The following is an 18,762-nucleotide window of genomic DNA, read 5'->3' on the forward strand; positions in this document are numbered from 1 at the left end:
TTTTATAAAATAAAAATATATATTTTTTTTATAAAGTAGATAATTTTATAAAAATAAAAGTTAATGGTACAAAAGACAAAAGGGAAATCAATAAATAAAAAGGCTTGTAATTTTGATTTAAAAAATTATTAGTATTATTAAACCTCTTTGGAGATTGTATTTGTGAAATTATTTTTTTTTTATTAAAAAAAAAAAAATAACTTGATCTTGACGAAGAAAGTCAAACATGCCCTTAAAATTGACTACTCTAATAATAGAAGAATAAAAATTTGGGAATTCCAGAAAGAAAACGAAAATAAAAAGCATAGAAGAGTTAAGATCTATATAAATTTTCTTACAATCCTAACGCCCAGAGAGCAGAGAGGAGGAGAGATCTGATAATTTGGCGGCAAAGATTACAAGATTACAAAATAGGAAGGTTCCTATCTGGAACTGTTACACCTCTCTCTACTGTATAATCAACCCACATATCACATTTGATTCGGTGGCAAAAGCTTTTACCTCTTTTGCAGAACCCAAAAATACCCGTATCAAATTTGGGGGGGTTTTTTTTTTTTTTTAGGTTTTTTTTTTTGTTTGATTTGAATTGGGTTTCGAAGGGAATTTGCAGAGGCGGAGGAAGAAGAGGATTTTTCTTTGTTATTATTGTTGTTGCTATTGGTGTTCCATTGACAACATGCGGAGGTTTTTGATTGAAAATGGAGGAGAATCTCTGTTGGGAACGATCAAAATTGCAGTGTTGCCCATAGCCAAAGTTTTCACAATGTGCTTTCTGGGCTTTCTGATGGCTTCCAAGTATGTCAACATTTTGCCTGCCAGTGGAAGGAAACTTTTGAATGGGGTGAGCTTCTTAATTCCACAATTTTTCCTTTTCCTTATTTTTTATTTATTATTTTTTCTTTTTCCTGATGATTTTTCATTGTTGAATTGACTTTCAATCCATTCCATGGTTCCTACATCTGGGTTCTTGAATAATTTAAATTTAGAAAAAATAAATCGAGATTGAACTTGAGTACGCCAAGAAATAGGGTTTGTAGAGCACAGAAATTGAATGTTTGTTAAGAAAAACTGAAAATTCTCAATGCATTTATCCTTGTGATGGTGGAATTTATTAATTTTCTTAAACAAAAAATTCTCAATCTATTTTTCCTTATGATGGTGAAATTTATTTATTTATTTATTTGGTTTATTATGATTTTATGGTATGGGCCTGTGGATGCTGAATGTTTGTTCCAAATCTGTGATGATGATGCAGTTGGTTTTTTCACTTTTGCTTCCATGTTTGATATTCTCTCAACTGGGTCAAGCTGTTACTTTGCAGAAAATGATTGAGTGGTGAGACTCTGTTCCTTATTTTTCTTAACAGCAAAGCCCCAAACTTTAGATTTTAAGTATTGATTGTTGTTGTTGTTGTTATGCAGGTGGTTTATTCCTATTAATGTTATTTGCGGCACCATAGCAGGGTCGCTAATAGGGTTAGTCGTAGCTACCATTATTCGTCCGCCATACCCATTCTTTAAGTTTACAGTTATACATGTTGGAATCGGTGAGCCACTTTATCCTGGAAACATCTTTGCTTTCATTCTATCAATTCTAGAGAATTATCATTTTCCAATGCCCTATATGCTTTATTATATCCTAAGTTTCAATGTTAATTCTCCTACCAAAGATGATGGATGACAGAATTTATCTAGTTATTGAAGATTTTGGATAATTTCAAGTTAAACTTGTCGAACTATGTGATGCATAGATGAGTTATGAAAGAAGAATGCATGGTTTAAGGAAGATGATTGATTCTTCATTCATCGGAAGAAATGGAAAAATTAATAAATATCTCCTTTAAAGCTAACCAATTGAATTAGGCTTATAATTTTGCAATCAGTTGTTTTCTGAATTATGGAAAACAAAAAAGCTTACCCAGAAAGAAAACCGACACTGCACTTAATATGCATGCACTGTTATCTGTATGAAGAGTCCGTTATCGGGTCCATGCGTGGTTGCATTTTTCCAATTCACTTACCTGATACGAACCCAACACTTTGATATGTCTGAGTTGGGATTAAACTTCTTGGATTCTTCTGCTTCCAATTTCTTTTATTGAGAGAAAAGAAGGAACTAACACCCAATGCACATGACAGGTGGATGCTTATATCCCATGATGTCTTTCAAGTATAGCTGCAATCTATAGTGTTTGATTATATATTGTTTATTGGTGGGCATGTTTTACTTATCCATCAAAATTCCATATGTTGAAGATAGAAACATTTCTATGGTTTGTAATACATGAAAAACATGATCTCCTTTTCTTTCGACATTAATAAGTAGTCATTTAGAGGTGTAAAAGGCTATGCTGTGATAGTCAGACATTTGTTGTGTATTCTTTGTTAGAATCGAGCTTGACATTTTCTGCATTTTGTATATGAACTATCTTTCTCATGTGATTTGCTTTGGTATTATGGTACTATTTCTGTTAGTTTAATTATAGGGCTGATCTGTTTCTTCTCAGTCTCCAAGCTCTGATGTGGTGGGGCATATGTTGAGCTTGGTCTTATGGAGTTCATGCTGGTGTGGACCATAAGAACTAAAAACTACCCCATCAAGAGAATGGATTGGTGGTCAATTGACCTGCATGTCACATTTAAAAGCAGAAGACAGCTATGGTCAAAGAGATACTATAATAAGCAAAAAAGTTTAGTAAAACATGGCGTGTTTAAATCAGATCCTGTTTTTAGTTACCTATCTGTGACTGGATCTGGGCTCCAACTGATTTGAGTCAGCTAAGCCATGTTATCTTATTAGATTGGTGAGGGGTGATATCTTTAGGTTTAATCTTCTCTATTTGATACCAACTTGATACCAAATATTGTAGTCTGAGGTTCTTTTCATGCAGAAAAGGACAATCACTATCAGTTTACCTTTCTACATCAAACACACATATTTATGTACTTATAAGCAATGTCTAATGACAATAAATTATCATCTCTTCTATATGACATATTTATTCCATCTGCATTTCATGACAAAATTTCATTGGCATTGATTGTCTGCAGGAAGTGCACTCTGTCTTCTTCAGCCTTTTGCTTTATTAGTAATGGCAATTAAGCTTTTGTAATCTCTTTATTGATATGGGAATTAATGTTGAACAGGGAACATCGGGAATGTGCCTCTTGTCCTGCTTACAGCTTTATGCAGAGACCAGAACAACCCTTTTGGTGATGTAGACACTTGCACCAAACAAGGGACTGCCTATATCTCATTCGGCCAATGGGTAGGTTTAAAAAAAATCTCACTTTGTCATTAGGTTGTGTATCCAGTTTGCAGATTACTTGGTTCTGTTGACAAACATCGCATTTAGATATTTTCTTTCCAATATCCCTATATTAAAACAAACCAAGTCCAATCTATGGCAACGGGTCATTTCTAATATCTTTCCAGTATATCTTGTGGATGGTTACTGTCTCTTTTGGTACATGAGAACGCTGTAGTAGCCCATGGGCTTTGCCCACCCCATCTTAAGGATTAAAAGAAAAAAAATAAAGAGAAAGATGGCCTTTTTTAAGTTTATACTGATTTCACCACTTTCGGATAGGTTTGTGACTTGCAATTCTTTTTGTACCCAAAAACATCACAATGCAGTTCAGATAATTTGTTTCTCTGTCTTTAATCATGTACTAAATATCGTGTGAATGAATTTTTATTGTTAGGTTGGTGCAATTGTTTTGTACACCTATGTATTTCAAATGCTTGCACCTCCTCCTGAAGGTACCTTTGACCTTGATGAACAACATCTTCCCATCAAGGGCTGTCCAAAGGATGGCTCCCCTGAGCAAGTTCCGTTACTTACACAGGAGGTTTTATCATCTGATCTAAATGCCTCAAAACAAGGGAAGGTAAGAACCAACTACGACATATCTTTTGTTAAACTATGGTTAATTCATCTTCACCTTTTCTACAGTCGTAGATGCCAATGAAATTATTTTTTCTTTAAAGAAACTTATGATACTTCAAAATTCTGCAAATGGTATCACTAAGGCAATAAAATTTCTTGTATACCTTGGGCCGCTTTTCTGGCGGCTCTTTTTACTTTAATTTAAGTCCTTATTTATCAAAAATAAAAAATAAAAAAATCACGAGGGCAATAATTATTGGATAATCATGTGCATGATTGCTTCAGAATGATATTTTCCCTGGTATACTGAGTTTTCTTTTCCACATATAAATAACAATAGTGGTAATCATAAGACAAATTTAACTTCCCAATCACAATTGACTTCACTAGAAATAACTCAATATGCATCACACACAACATCAACACAGTAGAAATTTTATTAGCATCATTGTAGAATGATTAAGATGATCATCAGATTTTTTTAATCTCAATACTCAGCTTCCTATTTTCTGGGAGAGATTACATTAAACAGGAACCGATTTGTCCAATTAATTCGAGTCTCTGTTATTTCTTATGCTTCCTACACAATAGACTCTGATTCATTTTATGCTTCTTGATGCAGATTAAAGATTTTTTGGTTTATATGTATGATAAATTGAAGATCAAGCAAATTCTTCAACCGCCTATTATTGCTTCTGTAAGTTCATATTCTCAAGATTTCTGACTTTCTCTTTTTTCCATTTTCTTCAAGAATTTACCATTAAGTAGTAAACTCTTAGTTTTTCTTTCAAATCTTTAGCCTGATATTTTATTTCGAAGTTGGAAACTGTTTATTCCAGACAAGTCCTGTGCTCATAAATACTTAAGGGTTGCAATGTGGTACTAATCACTTTCGAGCCTAAAATAACATGCCATTGTGTGTGACGCTGAATGTGCAACATTGACAGCCTGAAAAGAAACTCATCCCAAACATGTTTTTCCAAGCCCCACCCTTGGCCTCTACTTATAAGTGCTTTCAGTCCATGATCTCCAAATCTCCTAGTCATAAGATGAGTTATCTGCTTTTCCAACAAGTAAACATGTTTCTCTGTGAAAAACCCGACTTTTGAAGGTTCTTAATATAAGTTTGTATATGAAAAAAGGTGGCTTTTTTATTGGTGCTCCTTGTATGAAGAATATTTCCTTTAGAAGAATATGTTCTCCATCCTCTTATCATGTCTCATTAAGTTGCCATCTTTTGTTTTCTGCAGATCCTAGCATTGGCAATTGGTGCGATTCCATTTTTGAAGAAGCTGATCTTTACACCCAATGCTCCGCTTTTCTTCTTCACTGACAGCCTCATTATTCTTGGGTATGCTCCATTGCCCAAATGCTTTTCTTTGGTTGGTAATTTGCTTTTGTTCTGTGTTAGCCTGTTTATTTGATCTTCTTGCAAGAACTAGGATCCTCTTTTTTCTTTTTATTGGCAAAGGGAAAATAGATATGTTTCACAAGAAACCAAAAGTGGGTTTTACATCCATACAAAAAAGGGAAAAGAAAAGATGAAAGGGTAAACTACAGAAATCAGGTTAATCCTCTAAGCAGGTGCCTCTAAACTATCCTGAAAATCCAGAGAGGTACTTCTTTGTCTAACAGCGTCCGCTGTCCACTGTCCACAGCTTCAATACTGTGACCTGTATGCTGCAAAAGATCTTCCTATTCCTCTTTCCGAAAGCACCATGTCACACTCAGTGGCTCTCCTCTATCCTTTTGCTGTATCTTCTTTAGCAGATCTGCCATGCCAAGGCCCAAGTCTCTCATCATTTCTGGGAAAACCCCACATCATGACAAAAAGGCCAAAGATAGTTGCCAAATCTGTAGGGCTACAAGGCAGTGAATCAGCAAGTAGTTTAATGACTCCTCATCAGATTTGTGTGGAGAGAACAAGTTTGTGAGTACTTGTCCTCCTCCTGAGCCGGTGTATCATCAAAATCCTTCCCCAAACTGCCATCCATGTAAACAAAGCGACCTTTCAAGGAGCCAGTGTCCTGTGTATTTCTCTCTCTGGAAACCTAGCCCTGCATTGCTGTTTGTGGGCTGTGAGATAAGAATTAACAGAAGCAAGGTTTAGGAATAAATCCACCAAATTTTAATACCTTGTTAGCCTTGGATTCCAACAGCCCTGACTTAATACCAATTCCAATAGTTAGCAACAGAAGCTTCTTTGTTAACAATCTTCTCAGTAATGTCTCCTCATCAGAAGTCAATCCAGAAACTCACTCTAACCTCTTGCCATTTTACCATACCTCTACACCACAATCCTCTTCCATGAGCTCCCTCTTCATCCCAAATCTCTACTGCCCTTTTCTAGGAAGCCTCTGTCCAGCAACATTAGACTTACAGCACGTCATCTCCCTTCTCTTAAGACATGCCCAGCCCGTTTAAGCAACAATGTTTTTCTAGGAAGCATCCTTAATCTATCTTCATGGAAATGGGCTGAGAGAAAGCAGACATAGAAACCAGAAGCTCCACAATGTGCTTTATGGTAGGCCCCCAAACTATAGTCCAGATATACGGCAGGCAAATTCCCAAATGCACCACCTTGCAACCTAAAGTGTCCCTGCAAACATGTCAGTCTCTCCACTGGGCCAATTGAAATGAGCTTGCTCTTTTTTAGATTTGTGTTTACCCTCAATACCACTTTAAACCACAAGAAGAAACACTTAAGGTGTTATGTTGAGTCAGCAGTTTGATCTGTTTGAACCATGACCTGGTTAGGCTCTGATTTGATAAATGGATTGGATTTCAAAACACTGCTCCACAGACTAAAGTTCGAACAAATGAGGCTAAGTTTGAAATATTGCTGTACAAAATAAAGATAATGATTTTATACCCACAAAAATTCGTGCTAGTTCCCGGTACTACGACTCCTGTATCATATCAATGGACATCACCTGATTTATGTAAATCAGTCCATTTACAATATTCTGTTGTATCATATTTTGCGTGTAACATGGCTGTATACGAGTTGTTATTGGATCAAGGCTCTAGTCTTGTTTTAAGCATCTAAAACCATGGCGATCACAATCAAACCAAGGTACCGCTGCTTTGAAAATGTTATTAATACTAGAACTTTTTGTATGAGAAGTGGTCTGTTATTAATTCTAGAATTTTTGTGTCCATTGGAGCATGATTCTCAATGGCTACATCTTACTCCGTATACCTCTGTTTAGGATTGAACTAGACTTCTTTCCTGATTGGGAGAATTTATGTTTTGGAGATGCCTCTATACTGCATGATGGGAATGTCAGTGGTGCTTAACTAGATATTAACCTAAAATTTTTGTGGTTGTCTAATGATGTTCTTGTCCATCAGGGAGGCCATGATTCCATGCATTTTGTTGGCATTGGGAGGCAACTTGGTCGATGGTAAGTCAAATTCACAAAAATGATGCCTGTTTGGTAACTATTCTTGAAACATGTTTGGGAAACTTTTGAGAGAACATTTTTTTTTTCTTTCAGAATTTGCTTTTGAACATAGGTTGTTTTTTAGAATAATTTTGAGGTTTTCTCAATTATTTTTGTAGAGTTTTTTGAGCAACAATTGAAAAAACGGAGAATACTATGGAAACTTTTGCAATATGCATAAGTGTACAATACCTTTATCAAGAATAAACCAAATTTGTTCCTGAAAACAATTGTGAACCATTTTTCAATATTATTCTCAAAAACTGTTTTTGAAAATGTTGTCAAAAAACCCAATATTTCCTCTAATTGTAGCATGATTTTATTGTTCCACTTGACACCATGGTTCTTAAACACAAAACCTGCAAATAAAAAATGGTCAGTCATACTACATACATATGGTTTGCTTCCGCCATTTGGATGATGACAATTCTTCATTGGCTGCAGGACCAGGAAGTTCAAAACTTGGTCTACGGACGACTACTGCTATTATTTTCGGGCGGTTGGTTTTGGTTCCTCCTGCTGGAATTGGCATAGTCTTGCTGGCTGATAAGCTTGGCTTTCTCCCCCCTGATGACAAGATGTTCCGATTTGTCCTCCTCCTCCAACATTCCATGCCCACATCTGTGCTTTCTGGTAACAACCAATTCCCCACACTCATGCCCTCTTTCAAATTCAAAGCCAACAGAACTTTGTTCTCTCTTTTCATGCATTTACAAGATTTTCTCATCCCCTGGACAATAGAAAAGAGAGGAAAAGCATTGGTTTTTTAAGTACATTAACACATTCCTCGTTCATTCCCAGGTGCTATCGCCAATTTAAGAGGGTGCGGAAGAGAGTCAGCTGCTGTCCTCTTCTGGGTTCATATCTTTGCAATCTTCTCCATGGCTGGATGGATCGTTCTTTATCTCCATATCCTCTTCTGAAACCGCAACATACCATCATCTTGCTGCTTTGGGATTCTTTAACAGGAAGCATGAAGCATGAAAGTATATATCACCTACATTGCGGTATTAATGAGCAGCTCCTATCTTGGTAAGAGCTGTGAAAGAAGCGCTGAGGAGGGGCTCCTTGTTAATTGATGGATGTTTCGACCTTAAATCAGCCGTTGGTTGTTCATTTTAACTGTTTATGATTTTTTTATTTTTCAACGAGTTGGAGTTTGATCTTTTGTGCATTTTACACCAGGGATATAAGGTTGTTTGAAGCCTCAGCCTCAGCCTGAGTAGATGTGTAGTTCATAGTGAACTTCTGAAAGATTTTGCCCACATCCTAAAACTCTATTTAGTTATTTTTAAGCTTTGTTGAAATAAGTGAAAAAAAAAAATTTGAGGAATATATATATATATATATATATATATATATAAAGATTTACAGTCAATAGATTTTAAACATAAAAACCATATCAAAGATAAAATAATCTCTTACCAAAGCACATTATCCTCAGGGGCACCCTATCAGTCTAGGGATTCCACAATATCCAGGCCAATGTTCTAATGCTATTGGGCAAGGTTTGTATTATTTGAAAATAACCTATTATTTATCATTTAATAAGTATTTTTTTTCTTTTATTTCTTTGTTAATAACAATCATGATTAAAAGATTTAAAATTTTATAAATAAAAAAAATTATATTATGTTGTTAAATATATATATATATATATATATATATATATATATAACATGTTATATATACTAAATATTATTTTATAAAATGAGTAATAAAAAAAATAAAGAAAATTGATAAGAAGGATAAATTTATAATCCATGAGATATGTATATCTCACATTTTAAATTAGGATTATTATATGGCATATAGAGGGAATATATAAAAAAAAAGATATTAGATAATATATGTTATAATTTATGGTATCCCATCATCCATCATATATGAGATAGGATATGTTATTTATTTATTTTTTTCTTTCCTATATCAAATTAACCAAACATGGTATTATTAGTACCATATTTATTCCAAGTACACTAAGTTTGAAAATATTTAATTTGTGCATCAAAAAATTATTCATAGATTGTTAGTTGAATAGTAAAGATCCATGTTTGGAAAACTTTAGAAAAAAGTGAGATTTAGTAATTTGAATTTGTGGTGCATCAAATTTCATAAATTGAATTGAATTTGGAAAGATATTTAATTATCAAATGATTTGATATTGCCTTTTAGAAAGTTGAATGTGAACATATTGTGGAGAATTAACTTAATTATTATTAGGTAATTGTTAGAGAACTTGGGTTGAACCTATATTATGTCATAGTGAATTTTTGAAGAAATTGAATTTAAAATTATAAAGAATCAGATTTAATATTTACCCTTGGAGTTGAACCCTATGAAACTACAAAAGATGAAATGGAATTGAAATTAAATTAAATTTATGTTACATGAATTTGAGATTTATACAAAATGTAAATTCATCAAGGATGAAAACTTAAATTGTTAATTAATGGTTATAAGTTAAATAATCAAATAATAGAGGGGTAGTTAATATTAAGTACGGTTTAAATATTTGTAAAATAGAGAATTAAGTTTGAATTATGGTCAAACATATTAAAAATAAATAGATACAACTTCCCCGTTTGATTTTTTTTTTTTTTGGATGTAGGCATTGGTTAAAAAGCTACCAATGGTGAATTGCTTTCCAAAAAAAAAAATGGAAAAGAAAAAAGTCTTGTTTGGCAAATATTTTGAAAACAGATTTTTGCTTCTAAAACAAAAAAGACAGACACAATATTTTTAACAATAAAAAAATGAGGTTTTTAAAGAATATCCTTTCATTGTTTTTCACTTACTATTTAAAGGTTATTTTTAAAAAATAATTATAAAAATATGAAAAATGATTATAACTAAAACCCCACATATAAAATTTATTTTTAAAACATAGTTAAAAAATATTAAAAACATTTTAAATTTTCAAATAAATTTTTGTTATATAAAATGTCATAAAACAAATAGAACAAATACATATATAGAGTAAAGGGCGTAATTCTTAACAAGGTGAGGTTGGCATGAGAATCGACAGAGGAATCCATTGGCATACTTTGGATTTAGAACAAGGCTAGGGATATGGATGGGATGAGATAGGGGTGGCCTGTTTTAAACCCACCTACTATTCTTAGTGTTCCGGCTTCTCTAAAGTGAAAACTTGTTTTCACTTTTCTTTTTCTTTTTCTTTTTTTCTTCTCTTTAAACCCCCAGCAGCTACACCAGCAAACTTGACTGAAAAAGCTATCCTATATCAGATGGTAAACACAGGAGACAGCACTATATTGCAGATTTACGTTTGGTCAAACACCCTTAAAAATTGATACAAATTAGACAATAAATAAGCCCTGAAAGAAAAAGAACAAAAAAAAGCACTCAGTTCATCAATTCTGGTTCAATAGGGCTTCTCACGTTGGTATGCAAGTTGGAGGATGATCTACACAAACTCGGACTAAAGGCTACATACTTTATGAAGCTCAAATCACATTTACTTCAATCATCTGAATCAAAAAAACTAGGGGATCTAGGGAAGGAACCTGGTTAACATACCAAATAATAACGTACTGAGTCATAAGACCAGTGTGTTGTTTGAATGCAAATTCACTTGCTCAAAGTTTAAAGCACAGAAACCCTCAAGCCAAAGCCGAAAAACATGATAGGTCAGATATGGAAACCATCAGCATCAATCAGGAAACTAGGCAACTGCTTAGAAAAGGGACCACCACCTCCTGCTCCTGTTCTCCCTTTGGTTAGGTAGGCTAGAGCCAGAGCTGTGGAGTTGGGTCTGGCCTTGGATGTTAGAACGGCCTATTGCCCCTCTTCTGTCCGTTACCGGAATGCGTAACCACAACACAAGAGCCATGCCAACAAGACCGGCAATAGGAGCAGCAGCAAGAAAAAACCATCTCCCACGTCCACCCTCTCGGTCAGAGCCATTTCTGACTGGAACCTCATCTGCCAGTTCTCTGCATTCAGGACTAATTTCACAGGTGTCATCTGCTTCAGCTCCATCAGTGGTATCAGAGGAACTGTCATCACTTAAATCTTGCTGTGGGATCTCGTGGATGCTAGCATTCAGCTTTCCCTCCTCGTAATCTTTGTCATCAGTTGGAAGCTCATACCGACAAAGGGGGCATGAGTTTCGTGCAGTCAACCATGGCAGAATGCAGTAAGGGTGATAGAGATGAAAGCAGGGAAGCTGGTTCACTTCAGTGCCAACAGATAGAACATCCTTGCAGATTGCACAGACCAAACCATCACGCTTCTCATGTTCCTCATTAATGACTACACGAGGCAGACTATTCACAAAAGACACAGCTGCAGGAGGTGCTCCTCGTCTTGAGCTGTCGGTCTCAGCCAGATGCTCCAGAAATTCTTCAAAGCCTCTGGCATCAAGGTAGTCCTCAGAGTTGCCAAAATAAGGCAATACCTCTGATTCATCCAAGTTAGAAAAGAAGTTAGAAATAAATGTTTGTCTACCTTCCCTGAGTCTCCAAGGGATTGCACCAAGAAATTCAGGAGAATGAATTCGTCTTCTCATATTCACAAGGACATTGTTTCCATTTGAGCTCGATGGGAAAAAATTCCGAGGATGCACCTCTGCTTCTGCAGATTCAACTACATTTTCCTCAGGATCAGCTTCTTCCCATTCATCATCCTCCTCCTCTTCTTCATCGTCATCTTCATCTTGATCATCTGAGTTCCATTGACTAAGTCTTGCATGCATTGGATCAATATCTGTATCACTATTCAGATTGCTTCCATCATCTGGTTGGACATACATTTCTGTATCCAGGAAACTGTGGCCATCCACTGAAGCATCAGAATCTCCTCCATAAGCACTAAAGGAAATGGCATCACTCTCACCATTAAATAGCCTGTAACCACCATAGCTGATATTTGATTCACTCTCTCCATAAAGAGAATCCAAATTATCAAAGCCATCACTTTCAGTATCAGATGGTACCCGTCGCCACCTTCTAGACCCACTAGGGGTAGTACGGGAACTTGGGCGCTGCAGTAATCTTGCACCAGGATCTACATCAACAAGTTGATCCTCATGCCCAGAGACAGTGGATTGATTTTGCCGAACAAGGTTAATCATATGTGAGAAATGTTGTGAGAAAAGATTTTCTATTGACTCAGAACTGCTGTACCTTGTTCTTCTTACTCTGGGTGGCCTCCTCCAATGAGAGTCTTGAGCAGGGGACCTCAGATCTTCAAGAAACAAAAATTTACAGTCACCACACATGCTGATAGGTTCTAGTTCCCCGGTTCCTTCATCATCAGGTAAAAGGATTTTTTGGCATAGAGCACAAGCAGCTGGGAGGTCAGAATGGTTAAGCAAAGAATCACTGTTAGAGGAGTTAGGCACAGTAGACTGAGATAACTCCTGTGGAACACTTCGTGAGTCATCCATCTCAAACTGCAGCAAACACAAACACAAAAATAAATGACAAAGGGATGAACAAAGCGTAATGGGAAGTGCAGAAAAAGATAACAAGAAGACATGTGTAAGACTGAGATTTTTATCAAAATACCTATCAAATGAGATCAGAACCAAGCTAAGTAGCAATTAATTGGTCAGGTGAAATGGCCTATGAATGGAATGAAGCGAGCGCTGATCACAGAAAACTTATTGCATACAGCTCAAAGGTCATTGTTGCTGGAGGAACACGCTATTTACCAGAGACACAATCAAAGCCATATCACGACTATTTGTCAACTGTATGGATCAAATTATGACCCATCAAGAGTTTTAAGTATTTCATGGCTGGTTCTTAACTTAACACCAACTCTCCATGATTGATGCATGAACATATGTTGAATTCCTGCAACTGAGAAGAGAGGGGTCACGTCTTGGAGTTGGCATAGACAACTAATGAGTAGGGAAATTCACTCTATTATTTATGCAGTTTGGGTCTCCATATCAAACGGGGAATACTACTCAAGGTTAACATATTTAGCTAGCATGCAAATGAAATCTGCAAATAAGGTTGAACACCAAAAGATTCAGGACACAGGATTTATGTATACCACATCCACCAAGGGGTGGATAGATTATTGGCACTCTACATTTTAAGTTTTCCAAATTGTGTTGGAGGAGTGCTCGCAAACTATAGTTATTTAGTTAAGAATGACTCAGTTTTACCTGCATCTCCGTAGATATAGAGTTGGTGGACATATATCAAAGTGAATAATTTTGAATTCACTCTATCTCTACATAAGAGGCAATATTTTCAACAGAATGTTGCTATCTCTTGCATTATCATAATCTGCAAACTATATTTAAGTTACCTTGCATTGATTAATAGAACAATATTGTAAACTAAGGTAGAATCATGGTTAGGGCAATAAAATTAAGGATACAAGTCAGGGAATTTGATCCTAAATATAAACATTTCTAATCAGAATAAGGAAAGGGAACAAAAAGTGACTCGGAAGATTCATATATATGATATCTAATCCATAACCCACAACCAGGATGCCTTGATTCACCGTTTTCCAGCCATGCATGAAAAAATTGGTCTGCCCTCTCAAGCACCCAAACTCTATGCATATTACTCCTATAGAAACATAAATTATGTCACTGTGCCCACATTCAACCAAAATATTGAGAGGAACTGTTGTGCTTGCTGCTTGTCCCCAAAATAATATTTCATAAAAAAGAAGAGCATTTTTGAGATGTATGCAATGGATGAGATATCAGTTTTTGGTCAGCACAGTGGATAGGATCTAAGACCCTTTAGGAATTAATCAATGAGAATCAAAGAAATCAAATTGATTGGGTAGGGAGAGTTTCAAACTTAATTAAGGTGGATACACAAAAGGACATAATTAAGGTTAAGGACAATCTTGGGGAGCAAATCAGAAATAAGACCATAAAATCCCTATATTGGATTCAAGAGACACCATGCATGAAGCTGGGGGCATCAATGCAGGAATCTGATCTGCAGCATGGCATCTAGAAAAACAGAGTTTAAATGTCCAGATTTGTGACCTCATATAAGAAAGATTATAAACTGTGTATGGGAGCATAAACTAGCTTCAACAATTAAATCTTTTGTGTACTTGTCAGAAATAAGTTGACAACAAAGCAATTCACTAGAATCTAGTGTTGGAAGTAGACATAACTCATTTTCATTTTATAAGGAAATATAGTTCTATAAAAAAAGTTGCCTAGCAAAAAAGGACACTCAAAAAGCAATGAAAGAAGGCTAAAAACTATCACAGTACTAATAAGTCCATAAATAATCAATGAAATTCAATAAAGACAAGTTAACATAACCCCATAGGCATCTTAGATCAATGAAAGGGATAAAAGAGTAACTTCTCTTATAATTAAAATTTTATACAGTAAGTGCCAAAAGAGGGACACAACCCATGTGCACAGAATGTACACAAAGAACAAAAAGACAAGGAAATAAAAAAGGAGGGGGAGAGAGAGAGAGAGAGAGAGAGAGAGAGAGAGAGAGAGAGAAAGACACTTCATTCAAGTACTAACCATACCATCAATGAAATCTATAAAAGTAATGTTTCTGTCTCCTACTAATATTCCAGACTCTTCAAAGAAAAAAATTCATGAAATCATTTTTCAGTTGCAATTCCAATCAATCCAAGCAATCACAAATCTTTTTAGTGCATTCGTTCCAAATAGACCAAAATAAACATAGTAGGGCACAAGAGAAGACTCTTTTAATGATTGACAAGAGTGCTCTAAGTTTTTAAAATTTCTATTGTCACTTTTCCCACATAACTTCCCACACAAAGTTACATTCCTAGAATCCTTGAAACCCCACATTTACTTGGCAGGGAAGGATTGCCTGAAGTCAGTCCCAAAGAACACTAAAAAGATTTGACTAAGAACTTTTCTATTCTTGGGCACACGCCACACAGCAACTTATCCTCATAGTTCCTATGCATCACTGCCTCCTAGATACACTCAAGGAATAACTCCACACTCTCTAGTTCTCAATCATAAAAGTTCCTCAAAAAACAAACTTCTTAGTAATTGCTAGCATGCAACTCGTCCCAAACATTTATACATTTATAACTCAAGCCTCCTCAACGAAAGGAGAGGGACAAGAGGCACTCAACTGAAAATCCCAATGGATCATGCTAAAACTTAAATCTATGACCATTACCATTTCTAAACTAGACCTTGCATGAAATTCAACTCAACATCTTTATATCACTTTCCACAATCCACCATACCCCTCTCTCCCTTCCTGTTCCCCAAACTTACCAAGGACAACAAGTCTCCACAATTTATCTTGGTATCTTGGTGAACTCCAAAATCATTTTCTAAGCAAAATCTTGTTAAGAATCAACAAGTTTTTTAAGGTCTAAACCACTCAGCCTTTTATCAGAGTAAACAATTGACCACTTCACAAGATAAGGCTTCTTCTCTAAGTAACCAACCCTTCCTCCCCCAACCACTTACACACACAGACAAAAAATCACACGAATCTTCTCAAACCTGATGTGCACGCCCCTGGAATCACAAAGAGGGACATGAGATATAGATGAAAACTAGACAAGGAACTCTTTAGACGAACCAATCTCCCTCCCTTGGACAATTCATACCTTTTCCAAGTAGCAAATCTTCTCTGAAACCTCTTCTGAACCACATCCTACAAACACCTTAGAAGACTAGATAAGGGAAGCCAAGGAAGGCCCAAGTGACAGGTAGCCTTCCCACCAGAAAACCCAACAACAAAGCCAACACCTTACTTTAGTGACATCTTCCATGTATATAATCTCACTTTTCTCCAAATTGATTTTCAAACCTGTTATATAGCCCATGATTTCTTGAGCTCTAGATTGGTCATGATCATAGGATTAATATAATGATACCTCAAACATAGATCAGTGGTTGTTAAATTTAGAAAGTTACTGAGGAGGATTACAGGAATAAAGTGGAGAAGCCTATGGAAAAGGTAATAAACATTTTATGGCAATTGTGATGACATAGAAATAACTTCTTTTTTTTATCAGATTAATTCCTATTCCTTATGGAATTGAAAGTTTCACACAAGAGAAACAGTAGATTGATAACAGTAATAACAAGGAGCTGCTCAAGCAAGTTAACAGAAAGAGAAGAGTAAGAAGTTAAGATCCATTTGAAGGAAACACTTGTTAAAAATCGGAGTTCAACATAAAATTGTCCAGTTTAATTGTCTTCTCCAGCCATGGGGGCTATTTGAAAAATGTTAACTATGTGCCTAAAACAACCTAAACAAGACAGGATTGAGGTAAAACATCAGTTCCTCCTTTGGAAGATCTAGCTCTTAGAAATGCAATTTTGGTAGCAACCCAGCAAGCTGCTGCCTTTTTTTTTTGGACCCATCAACAGCATTCTTGCTTTCTCTTTTGCTAACCTTGCAAGCCCTGTTAACTCTGATGCAGGCATAGGCTTACCTTCCCCAACAGCCACCTTCTAAGTCTTCATCATATGATTTTATATGCCCACTCAACTCATCAGCTGAAAATTACCCACCCACTTCCCATGTGATGAAAACTGCATTTATATTTTCCAGAAAATCCCATCTCTCATATTTCATCAAAATACAAAAAAACAAATCATCAAAAGTTAAAAAATGTTTAGTAATTTGGTCAAGTTTGAAATTTCACATTTTTAGGCACATTAAAACAAATTTGCATAATTCATAGCACTCTATATCATAGCAATCATACTTACTTCAAATCCAAATTCCCATGAAACCCACATTTCATGACAAGAAACAAAACCCAATTACCAAAACATACAGATTACACAGAAATCAGGTCAATTGTACCATTTTTAGGTAAATTACATCAGCAGAACTTCACACTACTCCAGAATTCAGAAAACAAAACCGAACATTAAGTTTATCAGGAATCAATGTGATGAACATTGAAATTATACTCCTCAAAATCCCATTTTCACACGGAGCCCACATTTCATCAGAACACACAAAACCAAATCATGAAACCCAGTGAGCAAAAAGTACAAATTACTAAACAAATTAGGTGAATCGGAAAATTTCCCATTTTCATGCAAATTTCACAACACTCTCACAATCCATAACCCAATTAACCCATTCAATCAATACAAATCGCAAAACCCCACAAACTGAAACCACCCAACCATTACCTTCTGATGACGTACCCTTCCTCTGAAACCCAACCTTCGAGCAAAACAGAACTACAAAACGAGAAAAGATTCAAAAAGTATGATGGACAGTCCAGTACGAAAGCATAGAATTTAAGGGAATCATGCGGACAATAAATTATCCCCAAAAAAAAGGAAAAAAAAAAACCAGGGTCTAGAAGAGAACCCAGAAATGGATTTGGGTTTTGCTCAGCACGAATCGGAGTGAATAATAATGGGACTTTCACCTGAAAAATGTATGAATATTCAGCGATGTGCTGGCGAGAAAAGGGAATGATGGGCAGGTAAATACCGAGGAAAAAGAGTCATCGGTGAAGTAAAATACGGAGTATTGTGCTGCAGTGGGTTTGGCCTAGAGCGTCCTTGCTTGGAAAATGTCGGAGAAATTCAAAAAAAAAAAAAGGATTAGAATCGAGATGGGGCTCCCATTCCACAAGGGTTGGTTGGAGGGTGATTTTCTATAAATAAAAAAGGGACTCCAACCCAAAAAAGAAATGAAAAAACTTACCCTCAACATCCGATTTCTTTCAAAAGTTTAAGAAATTATTTATGAAAATTTTGAGGGGGGGAAATATTGAGAATTACTTTCCGGAAATATTTTTCATATCTTTTTGAGAAGGGAAAAATCTTTTAACATTTTCCTTTCATCCTTTCTTTGAAGTTATTATTATTTATTATATATTTTTTAGAAATTAAATATAAAAGGGAAAGAGACTAGAGAGGAAAAACTAGAGGAACGAGAAAATGTTGTGATTGACTGTGCATGCAAAATCTGAAAGAAATAAAATCAAATAATTGATGAGTGTTCTTTTTGTCTCCAAAATTCTAACATTTTCTTTAATGCAATTCTTCGTCTTCTTTCCCCACCTTATTCAAAGCAAATGATTTTCCTTACCCTAAGTTTGTTATAGGGTGGAAAAAGTAAAAATTAAATTTAAAGTTAATAAATTATTTTTATGTTTCATTAAGTTATGTAACCTATTTTTACCTCTTATATATATATGTAAAGATTAATGAAAACATATATTTTATATATGAAAACTTTTCATGGTAAATCAAATATGAAAAAATTATTTTTGTATATATATTTTTTTAATACTATGAAATCTAGTTAATCCAACCTAAGCTTACACCCAAAATGGGAGGTGATTTGGGTATTTGTCAATTTTTACAAATTTTAACTCTTATTAGATGCAAACGACACTATAAGCAATAATAGATGATGAAATGCAAAGAAATAAATAAAGAGAAATGTGAACTCGAATTTTATAATGGTTGTACTC

The 18,762-nt window shown here is 35.2% G+C and overlaps 2 protein-coding genes across 15 annotated transcripts; one reads left to right on the forward strand and one right to left on the reverse strand.

Moving 5' to 3' along the window:
* The first annotated feature begins 201 nt into the window (after positions 1–201).
* Positions 202–8,623, forward strand: LOC100246780 (protein PIN-LIKES 6). The gene is made up of 10 exons (XM_002267698.4): positions 202–841; positions 1,256–1,335; positions 1,422–1,546; positions 3,147–3,268; positions 3,705–3,890; positions 4,512–4,586; positions 5,140–5,240; positions 7,244–7,296; positions 7,780–7,968; positions 8,137–8,623. The coding sequence occupies exons 1-10, from the start codon at positions 677–679 to the stop codon at positions 8,256–8,258; spliced, it is 1,218 nt and encodes a 405-aa protein (XP_002267734.1). The 5' UTR covers positions 202–676; the 3' UTR covers positions 8,259–8,623.
* Positions 8,624–10,792: 2,169 nt separating this feature from the next.
* Positions 10,793–18,019, reverse strand: LOC100255416 (uncharacterized). 14 transcript variants are annotated; one of them, XM_010654808.3, is made up of 5 exons: positions 17,805–18,019; positions 17,646–17,706; positions 17,462–17,512; positions 12,867–13,163; positions 10,793–12,751 (listed from the first exon to the last, which is right to left on the reverse strand). In XM_010654808.3, exon 5 carries the CDS (start codon positions 12,743–12,745, stop codon positions 11,033–11,035), a length of 1,713 nt encoding a protein of 570 aa, XP_010653110.1. In that variant the 5' UTR covers positions 12,746–12,751; positions 12,867–13,163; positions 17,462–17,512; positions 17,646–17,706; positions 17,805–18,019; the 3' UTR covers positions 10,793–11,032. The 14 variants fall into 14 exon arrangements, with proteins under 14 accessions (XP_010653110.1, XP_059594839.1, XP_059594837.1 ...); XM_059738856.1 differs by lacking the exon at positions 12,867–13,163 and having other exon boundaries at positions 17,805–17,937; XM_059738854.1 differs by having other exon boundaries at positions 12,867–13,157; positions 17,462–17,706; positions 17,805–17,937.
* Between the last annotated feature and the right edge of the window lie 743 nt (positions 18,020–18,762).

Source organism: Vitis vinifera, chromosome 8, assembly GCF_030704535.1.
Source record: "Vitis vinifera cultivar Pinot Noir 40024 chromosome 8, ASM3070453v1".
Lineage (NCBI taxonomy): Eukaryota > Viridiplantae > Streptophyta > Magnoliopsida > Vitales > Vitaceae > Vitis > Vitis vinifera.

Coding starts and splice junctions, on each gene's coding strand:
- LOC100255416 (XM_010654808.3), bottom strand. CDS start 12,745: ATGGATGACTCACGAAGTGTTCCACAGGAGTTATCTCAGTCTACTGTG.
- LOC100246780 (XM_002267698.4), top strand. CDS start 677: ATGCGGAGGTTTTTGATTGAAAATGGAGGAGAATCTCTGTTGGGAACG. Junction 1,547..3,146: donor AGTTATACATGTTGGAATCG/GTGAGCCACTTT, acceptor AATGTTGAACAG/GGAACATCGGGAATGTGCCT. Junction 3,269..3,704: donor ATATCTCATTCGGCCAATGG/GTAGGTTTAAAA, acceptor TTTTATTGTTAG/GTTGGTGCAATTGTTTTGTA.